This window comes from Liolophura sinensis, chromosome 8, assembly GCF_032854445.1.
Source record: "Liolophura sinensis isolate JHLJ2023 chromosome 8, CUHK_Ljap_v2, whole genome shotgun sequence".
NCBI classification, from domain to species: Eukaryota; Metazoa; Mollusca; class Polyplacophora; order Chitonida; family Chitonidae; genus Liolophura; species Liolophura sinensis.
In genome coordinates, this window is record NC_088302.1 from 50979726 (window position 1) to 50994196 (window position 14471).

The 14471-nt window shown below is 40.4% G+C and overlaps 1 protein-coding gene across 1 annotated transcript; it reads left to right on the forward strand.

Annotated features, from left to right (window-relative positions):
• Positions 1-3523: 3523 nt before the first annotated feature.
• LOC135473646 (beta-sarcoglycan-like) lies at positions 3524-13019 on the forward strand. The gene is made up of 8 exons (XM_064753510.1): positions 3524-3559; positions 3716-3760; positions 5876-6061; positions 7360-7548; positions 9167-9203; positions 10986-11143; positions 11689-11823; positions 12209-13019. The coding sequence occupies exons 1-8, from the start codon at positions 3524-3526 to the stop codon at positions 12395-12397; spliced, it is 975 nt and encodes a 324-aa protein (XP_064609580.1). The 3' UTR covers positions 12398-13019.
• The last annotated feature ends 1452 nt before the right edge of the window (positions 13020-14471 follow it).

The window sequence follows — 14471 nt, forward strand, 5'->3', positions numbered from 1 at the left end:
TAACTTCACCATCACAGGCATTTCCGCGAACTGTAGACTTTTCTACTGGCTTTAAGAGCTATAACCGCATACCTGGAAGCAGAAGATGGCGACCGGTCACTGGTGTCAGTACTGCCACGTGATTGGGTTTCGATGCCTTGGCGGTGGAGCGCTCCGACAACGTCGTGCAGGTCTGGAGATCACTATCTGCCGGGACTTCCGCTCACTGTTATTTAATTTTTTTACCGTGTCAGCTTCGGAGGCCCAATCGGGGTGGATGACGAAGAACTCTCTTTTGGGGGTGTGAGAACTGGGGCCAAACACACCGCCTTCGTACACACATCGGCTGTTATAGCTGGGTCGCTCGGTGGCGTACATGCTGGAAGTCATGCGGCAGTTAGCCGCTGTGTCGGAGCTGGCACGGATTTGCCTCTTCTGGGGACTGGAGCTTGGTTTAGCGTCTCTTTCCCATGGGCACGTATCATGCCCATAATGCTGGCTCCAGGGCCAGCACTGGTAAAACCGAGGCTGGGGACAAGAAAAGGCATATTGACTCTGAGGACGTGGTTTTGATGGAATACGCTGAGCTTTGGATTTTGATGGTGGGATTTGCTTTACAGGACTACTTGTGGCTGAACTTCGCGTTGTAGGAATCTTTGTCGCAGGGTTGTGTGTCGAAGGAATGCGACTTGCTGTTTTTCGTGGACTGAGCTTGGCTTGAGAATTGCTTTTTTCCATCGCTCTCTTTTCGTCTATAGCTTAATAACTGCTCGGCAAAATCGCTGAAAGACACAAAGAATAAAAGTTGTTATGCCTCAACACGGCTGCAAGTTATGGATCTTTTATAACAAATTATTACAATGAAATTTTTTTCGTTCAAATCAAAGCAGTTTACAATACCTCTATAAATCATTTACATTCAGTTTGTTTGCCTTTCGGTATCAGCATTATTTTAATAGCGTGACTTTCAAAGAGAGCGGTTGCAATATACATATATAGTGCTGTCCAACTGAAGACATGCTGAAGGAAACCAGACCTGAGAAACCCATGAAATCTTCTGACGTATAAATGACAGGCATTGAAGTACACGTATAGCATACAAGGTTCCGAGTTCGCAATCCGTGGAGTGCAGGATGCGGTGCTGGAGCACATTATCTGTATAATATAAAATGCAAAATGATGCAACCATGCATGTATATAATATATATAATATATATAATATATATGCATGGTTTGCATCATTTGCATTTTGCTCCAATTAGCCGTAAGTGACATATTGCATATGGCACGTATATAACGCTACTAAACCACTCTAAATTTTTCACATCCCTTCCTGCGATCAATGGAATCTTTCTCTGGATCTTCATCCAATTTAATCAACAATAGTAAAGTACAAGCGTTACGGGTAATAAATGAGTTTTACCACGCTCTCCAATAAGTATCTAGTTTTCTCAGTTGATCAGAAATATAGGATCATGGCGTGTTCCGGAAATTCATAAACAGCGGCTTGCAATCCCAAGAGTACTTCTGTGCGAATATTAACATATGCATATACACATAGATCACTGTATGCACTAATACTGCATGTGCTCACCTGTTCACTGCTTCATGAGCTTCATGTGTTTGAAGGAGTGGAAAAGAATTTAAGCGTCGGAGTCCAACATTCATATACCACTCGCGACCCATGACTGCGCGTTTCAAGTCAATTATAACAAGAACCATTTCCATAACAACCCAAAACACCAGTTCCCCAGAGAATCTTAATATAAATGGCCAGACACCAAGACGAGATCACTGCAATGTTTCATTGCTTTTTTTTTCTGGACTGCGATACAAACCATTGACAAGATGAAGAATTAAATTCGATGACAAGCGATAAAGATCGAGGTGGTGTAAACCTTGCATGAGTTAACTACATTTCCGTGTAAGCACCCATACCTTAAGCTTACGTTGGTTTGTGTATGTTTGCGCTACCGCTGTGAAACATGTCACCCGAATACTACTATGGTTACCGTAATATAAGCAATCACTTTACGATTTATTCTGTCTGCTTTGTGTCAGTAGACACCATAATTGTTTGCAATGCTATATACAGACAAAAAACAAAACGTGTCCTGCAGCTACATGTATAAACATGAATTCAAACGCTGATTTTAAAATTTGACTTCGAACTGACTTACCTATACTGTATGTATTTTCCAGACCTTAGATTTGAACTGATGTCATCTTTCACTCAATCTGGTATTTTGCTCTAAATTTCCCGATGACAATGATACTAATTAATTTCTTAAATGCGTATATTACTACTTATTTGCGGTTCAACTGCCGGTGACCTAGGGCACATCTGATACATCGATGGACAGAGGTCGTCCAGGTTGGAGACCTTGCTTACCCATCTGTATTGATCTGAGTGGAACACGTGACCATTATGTTCTTCATTGTTACAAAGACGTTCCGTACCAGCTGTTCTGCAGGACTATGAAAAAGCCTATACCTTTGAAAGGGAATATGACAGTAATGTAGGAATAATAGAATTGTTCTTGCTTTTTGTCTTCTGTTAAGCAGCTGAAATACCCCCCCCCCCCCACTCCCCTTCAGAATACTGCCTCAAAATGCTGGATTTCTGTCTGATATGAGATTAAATATGACGGATGAAGACAGAGAACGGGAACCAACGAAAGGTCAAAGGATGTGCTTCCGGCTCTTTCGGTGGCTCGGGCCAATTGTTACAGAGACTAAAGCGATGCCCGTAATCAATAAACAACTTTCCAAATTAATCATTTGATCAATATATCCACGTAGTTATAACTAAATGTTGCACTATAGACATAGTAACTGTGAGACTGTCATCAAACAGATGATTCACATGGCCTTCCAATGATGTGAAATTAAAATAAGTTTGAGCATGGATGTGTTGCTGTTGTTGTGACTCCGTATATCTTAATGGAGAATTCTACACTTTGCGAAATCCTTTGACACGTTTACTGACCTAATCTAATATTGATTTTTTTTTCTTATATTACTGGCGGCGGTTATGATAGGACTGTACCATCGACATCTTGAAACCCGTATCGGTTTATACAGGCTTACATCATTACATCTGTTCGTGGGAAAACCTTATCCTATATCATATACCAGTGCAATGTTTGTAGCTGCACTGCATTGCTGTCACTTGTCTGTATAGCTTCGGGTACATTGTCCCGTCTGGTCTGTGCACGCATCATGAATACAAGCGTCCTAACACGGTGCATGACTCCACTGACAACAGACAGAAAGACAAGCGAATACTGGCAGCCTTGTAATTTATGCTCGCAACCATCACCGAGTCAGAAAGCATGGTGTATATATGGTGGCAGAAACCAATGGAGAACCCTTCCAGAGCCATTATGAATCTATGACATTTCTACCAGGAATTAACAGTGAGCTATATACATGTATATAAAATATTAGAACATTTGACAGTGACTGTGAAAGACAAATGCACAAATGGAGTAATTGCACAGTCCTTAACATGAAATAATTGAACACGGATGCCGTTCCAAAAATGGCAGCAAGCATGATCATCGTTGGCATAACACAGGTGAGCCTACCTCTGTCACAACCTGTCACATCTGTGGGTAGGCAGTGCGCATCATCCCCGTGATATCAAGTCACGCTATCAGGCGGTTCCCGGGAGCTTTCACTGCATCGCTATGTCACTACCGTCTATACGGCGGCCATGTCAGATATATAGCAGAGGAGTACCGAGTTGACCATAGTACTGAGGGTATGCGCTGATCAGGTCTGTACAGCTATAGCGGGCGGGGTTATCGATCGATTCGTCGGTATAACTGAGGCTCCATAAACACACTATACACAAGCTATGTGCGTGTTTGTCTCTAGTGAAGCCACCACCTCTCCTCACATTCAGCATCTCTTATTCCACCTACTGCTCAGTCAGAAGTCTCCATACCGGTAATGTTTGATGACCTGAACGTGCCGGGTGGCCGAGAGCTGTGATAATCTCACCAATTTGTCCAAAATAACGTGACAGAAATTGAAATATTAATTCAGAGTGCGCATCTAAAGGTCAAAAGCTCAACCCACATACGGCCTCAATTAAATATAGGAACAGTTTCATCCTTTGCCTTGTCACTCAATGCAAAGAGCTATTTGAATTCCGAAGCCGCGAAATGTAGCGTAAGTGGTTGCAAAGACGATATGAAGTCTAATTCAACAGAGATAATGCTGAACCACTGTATGCAGCGCCATCTAACGGTTCGTTGTAAACGAGATGATGTTCGTACTCCCGGGAGTTATATTCGCCATCTGTCATTTACATTTTCTATCTCAGCAGCCCGGCAGAGGTTATGCTGATGTGGGGCGATCGTGGTGCCATCTGTCGGTTGTATTACATGGCCTAGCCTCCTCGTGCATCAGTGTGAATACTTCACTCATCTTCTCACACACGGAGATGCGGCTGCTGATTCTGGGCAGCTGACACGAGGCAACAAAATGGCTCCTCGCAACCGTTCGGGTAAGGCAACTTTACAAAGCCAGCTTCATCAAAGACTTAAGTAAATATCCGAATATTTTGGGCGTTATCTTGATGCTTACATCCAAATGGCACTGGGTTCTAGGCCTACATAGTGTTGTACCAGCTATTAGGCATACTAACTGAACTAGGGTAACTTGGCCGTCTGGAGCCAGCCTTGTGTCTTAACCTTAACCCAACCCAACCTCCCACAGTGTTGATTAGATGGTGGCTTGGGCCTACAACCTTCACTGAAGCACGTAGTATGTGTGACTACAGCCTTTGATATATAGTTGTTATACGCTCCTACAGACAATGGTTAACCCTGTATTATATTAGTCCATAAGGGCATTAGTACTTAAAAACTCTTCACAACTTTGGACAGGATTTAGGCTACTTAAATCTATATGAACTACATATAAACTGAGGAGTTGTTCAGGGAATACAAATGGCTGGTATATTTTTTGATATACATATGCAATCGTTTTACGCTTTAAAAATAAGTTTTGTAAGAAATCTCAGTCCCTGTATGACCGGGGATCCTTCTCTAACTCCAAACAAGTGAGATAGACATGCGCACAGAGTAGGCGGCTGCTAACGGACCAGTCAGGTACATATACTATATCTAATTACAATTCAGTCCGCTCAGTGCACATTCATGGAGTATATAGTGACAAAACTCTACATGCAGTTGTACATGTATAGTAGCGCTTCATGCTAAACTGCTGTGTCTATGCCAACCTCGTTTGCACTCCGTGGAACTGCTTGACCCTCACTATCATGACGCATATGTCGCAATCTTATCAACAATGGTAGGAGTTGAAACAAATGGTCTTTTTACCAAGGCAAAGGTCGCGATGTCAACGTTTTTTTCCACGATCTGTTATGTTCATCTGTCCTTACCGTTTTACTTTGTCCATAACCTACAAATAATTGGAAGGGATAAAGTGAGTTAAGAAGAGACAGCACCGACGAATTAGGTTAGTCATTAGCAGAGCCTTTCATTAAGTAAGCTGTTTAGATTACCCATTCAACTTCGCATCCATGCATCAAGTGACAGACGTATTTGGTTTATTCATCTCCTTCCTAGTGCCGACGTTTTTCATTTTGGATAAACCTGCATATATCTCTAAGATGTTACTCGTGTTACATGTCTCCAGCAATCCATGCAATCCGTTAGTCACGCAGTCCTGAAATAACCTCATACGATTGCCTTACATATTTATCGTTCATGTGATATTTAAGAAGATTTGCGGATCAAATCTGTGACCGCAGTTGATTTCACAGTTTCATTAGTTTCGCAATTTCTGTCCCAAGATATCTAGTCAGTTTACCTATGAATGTCGGAGACGATGCCTGTACATACTTCCTGTTTCACTGCAGACGGACGGAGAGCGGAGAGAGCAGACGAATAATTCCGCACACCAGCAGCCGTTTGACAGTTTCCACGCAGGGTATTTACGGATAGATGAGGACCACTTGTACCGGACAGGTGTCCGTGGATGTAAGAAATACGTCCTCTACTGCATAGTGGCATTCCTCTTCATCGCCACGCTGGGAAACTTAATCGTGAGTTATCTGTGAACTTAATGTACTGAAGCGTGTACAAGCGTGAAGCCTGCACATACATGATATATGCACTGAAGTGTGGAAATACATGTAAGACTCTGTGCATAATGTGATTATATTTCTTAGGTACGGTTTGTTTTTTTAAGAAATTAAACTCATCGTGGTTTACTATTAAAGTGTTTACCGAAATATACTATAACAAGCTAGGACGTAAAATGTTATGAAAAGGAACAATTAGGATTTATCATGGTAAATGTTCATATACCAAGCCACTGTTAGAGTCTGTACCACGATGCAGGACCAACCACTTAAATGAGCAGTTTTTTAATATGCAATGGGGAATTGCGCCAGCGTATAACAATTCACCCCTAGTTTGTCCTATCTTTTCACCTATTCTGTGTGTTTGTGCATAGCAGTGGAGAACCTGCCTTATCTTACATAGAAGGATGTTTTGCTTTGATGTGTAAAGCCCGAGGCCAGGGGCTGTTTATGCATCGTGTTAAATAATATGGCCACGTTTTATGATTAAATGAACATTTGCAGTAGAACTGCAACCAACATACATATTTTCGACAACTGTTAATCAACAGCATGGTGCACGATTTGGATACCCATTCTGATTTCATTTTCGCTCCTAGAACATAATTCACTATGTCCGTCAAGCATCATTAAAAACTGCTGACTGCTTCTTTTTGAAGATCCATAAACCATCTTATATAGAAAGTTTATAAAGTAAGAAGTTGGGATGGATTCATGTTAAGAAAAGCAGAAATAGTATCAGCCTATAATAACGGCGAAAGGAAGCCATAGATGCTCTAGGCGAATAAATTTAATCGGTATCCAAATCGTACATCATGCGGATTTATAAATAATAAAAATCTTGATTTAAACTTGACTGCCGTATAGAATCAGCTTTTATTTTCATGGATGTTATCGAGTGATGTTAATCCAGATAAGATCTCATCTCATTTATGCTTTGATAACAATTGCTCATTTCAACGTGGCTATATTATTCAGCATGGTGCATATATAACCCCTAGCCCAGGATTAAGCCATATTTAGGAGGCAGAGAGCACCAGTGACCCTGGATACTCCTGTCATACTTAAGAAACTTGGAGTGAATGTGTTTAATGGAATGTCATGGACACATTAGTTCTTGTTCATAATTTTGGGACGTCTTTTGAAATTGTCGCACAACACGCATGATGGTACAGGGGAATCGGCAAATTGCTATCTAAATGATGATAATTAACATGGATTAATTTGGAATGTTTATACATGGTATTTGTGTGTTTCAGCTTACAGTATGTGTGATAGGATCTTTCAGGATAAGTTACGAAGGCGCAGAAGCCTTTGAATTTGTCCCACCAGGCATACTGTGGCGGGTTTTTTATGATGTTGACACCAAGTCTGTGGCCTTGTCCGGAAAGGGGAAACTAGGGGGGAGAGCAGCTGAACACCTGCCAATTGATGCGTACGACTCATCGGTAAGAATGTATCTATATATGTTTACAGACGTGTAACAGTCCACTGTTTGAAGCGTCGCTCGAAATACAATAAAATACCCACAACACAGCGAATAAGTCCAGAGCAGCGACGACAGTGTGATAACTGGCAAATGGTCACACGTAACCGGTGAAATACGGCCTCCTGTCAGTTTACCTTAGCTAGGGTTTTCTTCTCGCTGTTCATGTAAGTGCATAAATAGTGGAAAATTAAACGCTTACCACAGTGACTTAAAGGTTTTATGTGCACATGTCACTTTTTACATGTCCATTTATATAGCCCTCGTGGATTTCAAGCCTGTTGATAGGGTAAGAGCAATACTGAAAGAGTTGTCTCCCATATATTGTGATGCTTAATTGACATTTTCTGAAGTTATTTTGAACTAGAAGGCGCTTTGATAGTGCAAATTTTATCCCCTGCTAAGTGTAGAAACTTCTCCTCCTCGGACAAAGGGATTATGTTGTGAATTTAGGTGTTAAATCAGACATCCGTATACCAGCCGAAACTGGTATACGAACCACCAAAGAACTAGAAACTATATACCAATATAGAGAAGCAGTCAACAGATTCATGTCCGATCTCGCAGTGGTGAAGAATCGTTTAAAAATGAATTCCTTGATACTGAGCCTGATCCGGATCACCACCAAAATGTTAATTATTGGTCCTTAAATGCACAAAAATTCTCAGCATATCTTTATCCGCGGGGGTGCTGATAGACACACCGACAGCGAAATAAACTCAAAAATTAGAAGCACTCCTATAGAGTGCAATCTTGCGCCCCAGCAAAATGCACTGATTCCATCAATCACTACAGGCTAAGAGACAATACTCTACATTTGTGTTTTTCTCTCTTAATAACGTAGAAACTGTTTAACAATTCCGGAATTCCGGAATCCCGATGTGTTGTTTGTTAAAGACCACAATACATACAGTTTTCCCTACTGACCATGAGACATTCACAGTTGAGGTTATACCATTTGAATGAGAATGCCTTTATGTCACAACGTATAAGGTCATGCTGACACTTACAAATTGAACCATGACAGTATTTGTCGTGTCAGAATTGCCTAAAAAAAAGAAAATTAAACGAACGTTAGTGGAATGACTAAAAGTGATATCCAAAACTAACATTGCTAATGTTTGTACGATTTTGAGTTAGGAATAAAATGCAGTAAAATGTGTGAATTTTGTGGTGGACAATATTGACAATACTGGATGCCAGTGATGTGAATCCGAGTTTTCCTACATTTTGGGAGTACTTCTTGTGAAGTTTGCCAGAGTAAACACTGAACACGGTGCTTGGGAGTATGTGAGGTCTAAAACCTTAAATGTTTAACTGAGCCTATACCATGACTTGAAAAATTCGATTTGTATTTAGTCACGTATAATTTCATCAGACATTTATATGTTACATTTAAAAGGAAGCTTTTGTTTATATTGTAAGGTCCTTCATCAACCTACGGATGGTCGTGGGTTGCCTCCTGGGCCCTGCAGGGTTTCCTCCCAGCATAATTCTGGCCGCCGTCGTATAAGTGAAATACTCTTGAGTATGGCGTAAAACACCAATCATATAAATAAATCGATTGTTTATATTGTCAGGTACACATTAATAGTAAATCTGGGGAACAATCAAAAAGTAAGTTCAAGTCATGTATAGGAATGCTCATGGCCTGAAATGTTTTTTGACATGCGTTTACTAGAAAATCAATTGTAGAGTATGAGATTAAGGCCTTGATTGTGTTTATGCTTTATATTTTCGTTGTAGCGTTGTTTTTACTTAATATGCTTGGTCAAAAGCAAATGAAACAAATCTTTAGAATTATATCATATAACAAATAAGTGTTATTATTTCTAATTAACAATCATCCACAACCAGTGTGTGCGTACTTGTACGACAGACGTGGGAAGGTTCGTCAGTAACTTGCCACAGGTCGGTGGTTTACTCCGGTCATTCCGGGTTTTCTCCACCCATGAAACTCACCGCCATCGTTTAAGTCAAATTTCTTGAGTATGACGTAAAACAGAATCAAATAATATAAAATAAAAAAAATTATATTTCACTCAGATAAAAGATTCATGGAAATGTGTGTTTGTCTGTGTATGCCAGTTGCGTCAGTTAAAATTTGGCTGAGCTCAACATTCCGTTACACGTGACAACGGTAGAAAAGCTGCTAAATATTGGGGGGTTGCTCAGCCATCGGACGGTGGTTTACCCTGGGCGCTTTGGTTTCCTCCGCCCATAAACCGGATTACCCTCGTTAAATTCACCAATCAAATAGACAAATTTGTTTTAATTTGTTTGAGTATGTTTTAATAATGTACCCTGTAATACAGTGAATCAATGCGTCGAAACAGACATTCTTATATCAGTCGTCAACCAGTAAGGACGTTCCAGGTCAATAATCGCCAAACGACGTTGATAAGTTAATTTCTTTACCTTTGCCAACCTTTTAGTATAGAGTGATGAAACGTAATGTAAATTAAATCAGTTGTTGTGCAGGATAGGTGTAGCGCCATACTCAAGAAATACTTAGCGCTGGTGATCAGTCTGGGTGATGCAAGGTTAACGCAATCTTGTTAGCCTGAAAATATCTCCAAGATATAACTCACTATATAAATGCTTGTCTATAAAAAAAAAAAAAAAGAGTCCCGTACCCAAATAGCCATCAGCGTAAATTCCCAAAGCCGTGTGTTTGTTTTGACAAATAATTAATCACCTAATAGCGCTTTGCTAATGCCAACTTTTAGAAAATAGAATCATCTTACGTGAATAGTTTACTCAATAGCTGTTGTGTCATACATTATGTGAAGCATGGATTGAATTTGGATGATATGGTGAAATTATGTTGATAACCCTATAATATTTAAACATGTTTGAAATAAGAGTTATACTAACAAGATATTTTCCTTACGCTCGGACTTGTATCCATGTAATAACTGTTAAATAAGCAGTTAAATTCTGGTATATAATTTGAAGTTAACCATCTTGTGTAATGTCTGTATTGTACATAAATGAATTGTTTACAATGATGCGTTGTGTGCATGTGTATCTGGGATTAGGCAATGCATGTTGGCTCGGTAGGGTTGTATGCATGGAAGCGCGGTCCATGTTGATCATTTAGTATCAAACAGTGGTGCAATTGGCTTAAAAGATGTAATGCCTGTTACAAGTAAAGTGACATCAGTCCTGGTTGAAATGCTACAACCGTACGAAAAATTCATTAGTACTAAAATGCTAAAGCGTTAAGTAGTTTATTTTGAAGAACTTGAAACCAGTATTGACCGGTATTAGATTAAAATATCATGTGCTTATATAACATGAGAAATAATTGCCTGTATTAAAGAAATCATGACCTGATCTGTGTAACATTGCAATAATTCACGTGTTATTTTCTTACCGGAATACATGTTCATGTAGTTTCAGTTGAGCCGAATGGCACCACTCTAACGGCAGAGAGGCTATCAATTGTCCATCCAAAAACGAGCCAAGTTTTATTTTCATCGGATTCCGTCACAGATGATATCCTGAGCAAATCCCACGAGGTTGTCAGCTTCGTTTCTCTAACAACATCGAGGGTAATCTTTGATTTATTATTTATTTTTTTATTTACTTGATTCCTGTTTCACGCCGTACCCAAGAATATTTCGCTTGTACGACGGCGGCCAGCACAATGGTGGTAGGAACCGGGCAGAGCCGAGGGAAAGCCACGACCATCTGCAGGTTGCTAGAGGCCAGATGAAGCCCGCTTGGACTGGACGTGAACTCACAGCGACCGCATTGGTGAATAATGACTCCTGGGTCACTGCGCCGTGCTGACGTGCTAACGTTTTCGGTCACGGAGGCCCCTAGATAAACTTTGTCATTCCATTATGATGCTTAGTCTGTAAATATGGCAGTATCGTTGGGAGAGTACAATGGTACAAGTGAAGATGAAAATAACGTTTGGAGTAAGGCTTAATGTCCAAGCTGTATAATTTTTGATATATATTTACCTTAAATTGCCCCGTGCTGCTCAGAACAGTGTGTACACCTCCTAAAAGTTTGAACGCTATATGAAGTCTGTCTGGGTAGTAGTGTCCACGGTACATGGGATTTATGTCCTGCTTTGTTTTTAATACAGCTCAGCAGTAAAGTAGACGAACCTCTCCGTGTGGAGTCCGACAGGGCTGTTTACCTGACGGGTATGGAAGGCATGACGCTGGAGGGGGCAAATATCACCATGGAGGCCTCCGATGCCATAACATTGTCTTCAGCTGTAAGTACACCTCCACTCAAGGGAACCCAATACATTGCCCTCTGCTTGAAGCACACACCCACACAACGAAAACTATTGCATTCTAAAAAGTTGTGAGTACAGTTATGTCTCGGAAAAACTGTTGCATTGTCTTGAACGATTTTATACAAGCAGGGGAAAGCAATAGACGATTTGCATTAACTGTCATATTGGATCTCTAAATGTTGTATCTGTAAAGAATTCCGTGCATGTTGTCACCTGCAATGTGCAAGTCATCTCTATATTTTATACCTAATTTCATTTTCTGCAATGTATTCGCTCATACACTTTTGTATAACATGGCATAATATGAATAAGGTACAACTATAGTAACATTGTGTCACCAGCATCAATCTGTTTGTTTCAGGATGGGTCTGTCAGTGTCAGCGGACCGGAAGGAATATCAATCAGCACCAACATGAAGACATACCCGTTCTCCGCCCAAACGACAGCCGCCTACAAAATCTGTGTCTGTGCTGGAAGTGGACTTGTGTTTTTGTCCTCTCCAGGAACAGGGTGTGTCATCAAAGGCGTGGAGAATCCATGCATTGTGTGATGGCCATGGCGACATTGTCTATTATATATAGGTACACTGCACTGACCATCATCCATATATAGTATTTCCAAGGAGTATTTTCATATTGCACAAAGGACTGTCTTCTTGGATCTGGATAACGGTGATATAAATTCGCTACATGAGGAAACATAACCTTCACGAATGGTCTTGAAAGTTCATGGTCTCCAGAGTTTTAAGTGAAAATATAGTTGTGGTAGTCTGTCTGTTTGACATAGCAAGGCTATGGCGTGATTAGGAGAGAAGCACTTATTAGCGCTCTGTAGATGTGGGTTCCTGTGTCTGAAGATTTCAATAATCCTAGAGGGATTGGTAGACGTTCGTGTATGCAAATTATATTCGTTATAATATTTAGTCATTTCGCACATCAAATCGCGACAACATCGAGAATACGGCTAATACTATCACTTTTCTTTCACAGAGGAACAGTTTACATGTTGAGGGCGTTTAAAACTCGCTCAAATCTATCAGGGAATGATTATGCAAGAGTTTAGGGCAAATAAAACCAAACCGAAGACTTGAAGCGCATGAGTGTTGTAGTATTTATCGATAGCAGCCTCTATGTTACTTCTGTCTACTAAAGTGGTACCACCTGACCATGTTAGTCAGCTCCCCCCCCCCACACACACACACACACGATATCATTGAAAAACATTGATTTTAATTCATGAAATAGTCTTCCAATGCTTAGACCACTTAAACGACTGATCGATTAAATTTTAATGTGGTCCAGATCTAGTTCCGTAGACAAGAGTTTGTGTTCTTACGTGGAGATACGCACAACAGCAAAATGATTCAGTACAGCACAGTAGCGGTATGAGCTTTCGGAGAGCTTTCATTTTGCATTTGATGGAATAACTTGAATGGAGACAGTATCTGCTCAACTCAAATGACTTTAGGGGACTGTGTAATGATTTTGTCTCTTCAAATTGTTACTTACTGCATCCAAAGTGATGTTGAGGAAGTCGGTTAATCATGCATTGGAATGCGCTACCAAGCGACACCGCCATGATGTGACCGAAGTACTTTTACACCCTAAGCAAAGAATCGATTGTTAATCAGTCACATGGAAGTCATCAACAATTCGAAATCCCTTTGACAAAATTGCTTCTTTGTCTTACTGATATCTGTCAAACCAGAGGAATGCTTATTGGTAAAGAGGATGTCACAAGATTGCATCCCGGCTTTACATCAGAGAGTTTTCAGATGTACTTTGTGACAAACGACGGTTTCCTCCACACTTCATACTTGCCCTGTCGTACAAGCGGAACCAAATAACCAAAAGCACGCGGGAAGTGACCGTGAGCTTGATTGGAAATGGTTTATTTTGGTGTAACCACTAAAGAAACAAATAAATATATGAAAACTATAAATGTAACTAAGTTTGTCTACCGTTTTCATATTTTCCAATCATCTGCAGCAATTTGTTATGGAGGGAAAACCGAGTAAGATGGTATTTTTCCGTAAGTTCGCGACCTCTTGATCGCGATCATTTTTGAAGGGCAATTTAGTAAGAAGGTGTAATTTGTTTTAGTGTACCAGAATTTACATAAGCGACGGGTGACATGAAACTAGAAATTGCGCAATTTCTGACTGTGGACTTTCACTAATATTTCATGGGCGTTCACATATTGCAGATGGATAATACAAATTACACTAGTCTTCAAGTTCTCATGAGTAGGCTTTTACTTACATAGTACATCTCAGGTATGGAGTTTCATGCGCAGTGGGTTGCTCAGGATATTATAGCCAGTAATGTAGCCTGTTTACTTTCAGGTATGAACTGCCCACCCCACCCTTTTAATAGTGCCTGTTCCCACCCCAGTCACTGATTAATACATGTTTATGATAACCAGTCACAGTTAATCAAGCGAAAACCTTATTTTACTCTAAAAACCGGCTTTTAGTCATTCTGATGTTAATTGGGCTCCCACGAAAATAAAGACTAGGTGTGTTTGATGAGCCAAGAGGTAATGAGCTTCCTTTGTGGCGACTCCGTTTTACACGGGAATCTGTGTACACAAGTTCCTAGGGAGGACGATTTGATACACAGGAC

What these genes read in the sequence shown, in the direction of transcription:
- LOC135473646 (XM_064753510.1), top strand. Translation starts at nt 3,524, where the DNA reads ATGGCAGCAAGCATGATCATCGTTGGCATAACACAG. An exon ending in TTTCTCTAACAACATCGAGG is followed by an intron (nt 11,144 to 11,688) that starts GTAATCTTTGAT and finishes TTTTTAATACAG; the next exon opens with CTCAGCAGTAAAGTAGACGA. An exon ending in CCATAACATTGTCTTCAGCT is followed by an intron (nt 11,824 to 12,208) that starts GTAAGTACACCT and finishes TGTTTGTTTCAG; the next exon opens with GATGGGTCTGTCAGTGTCAG.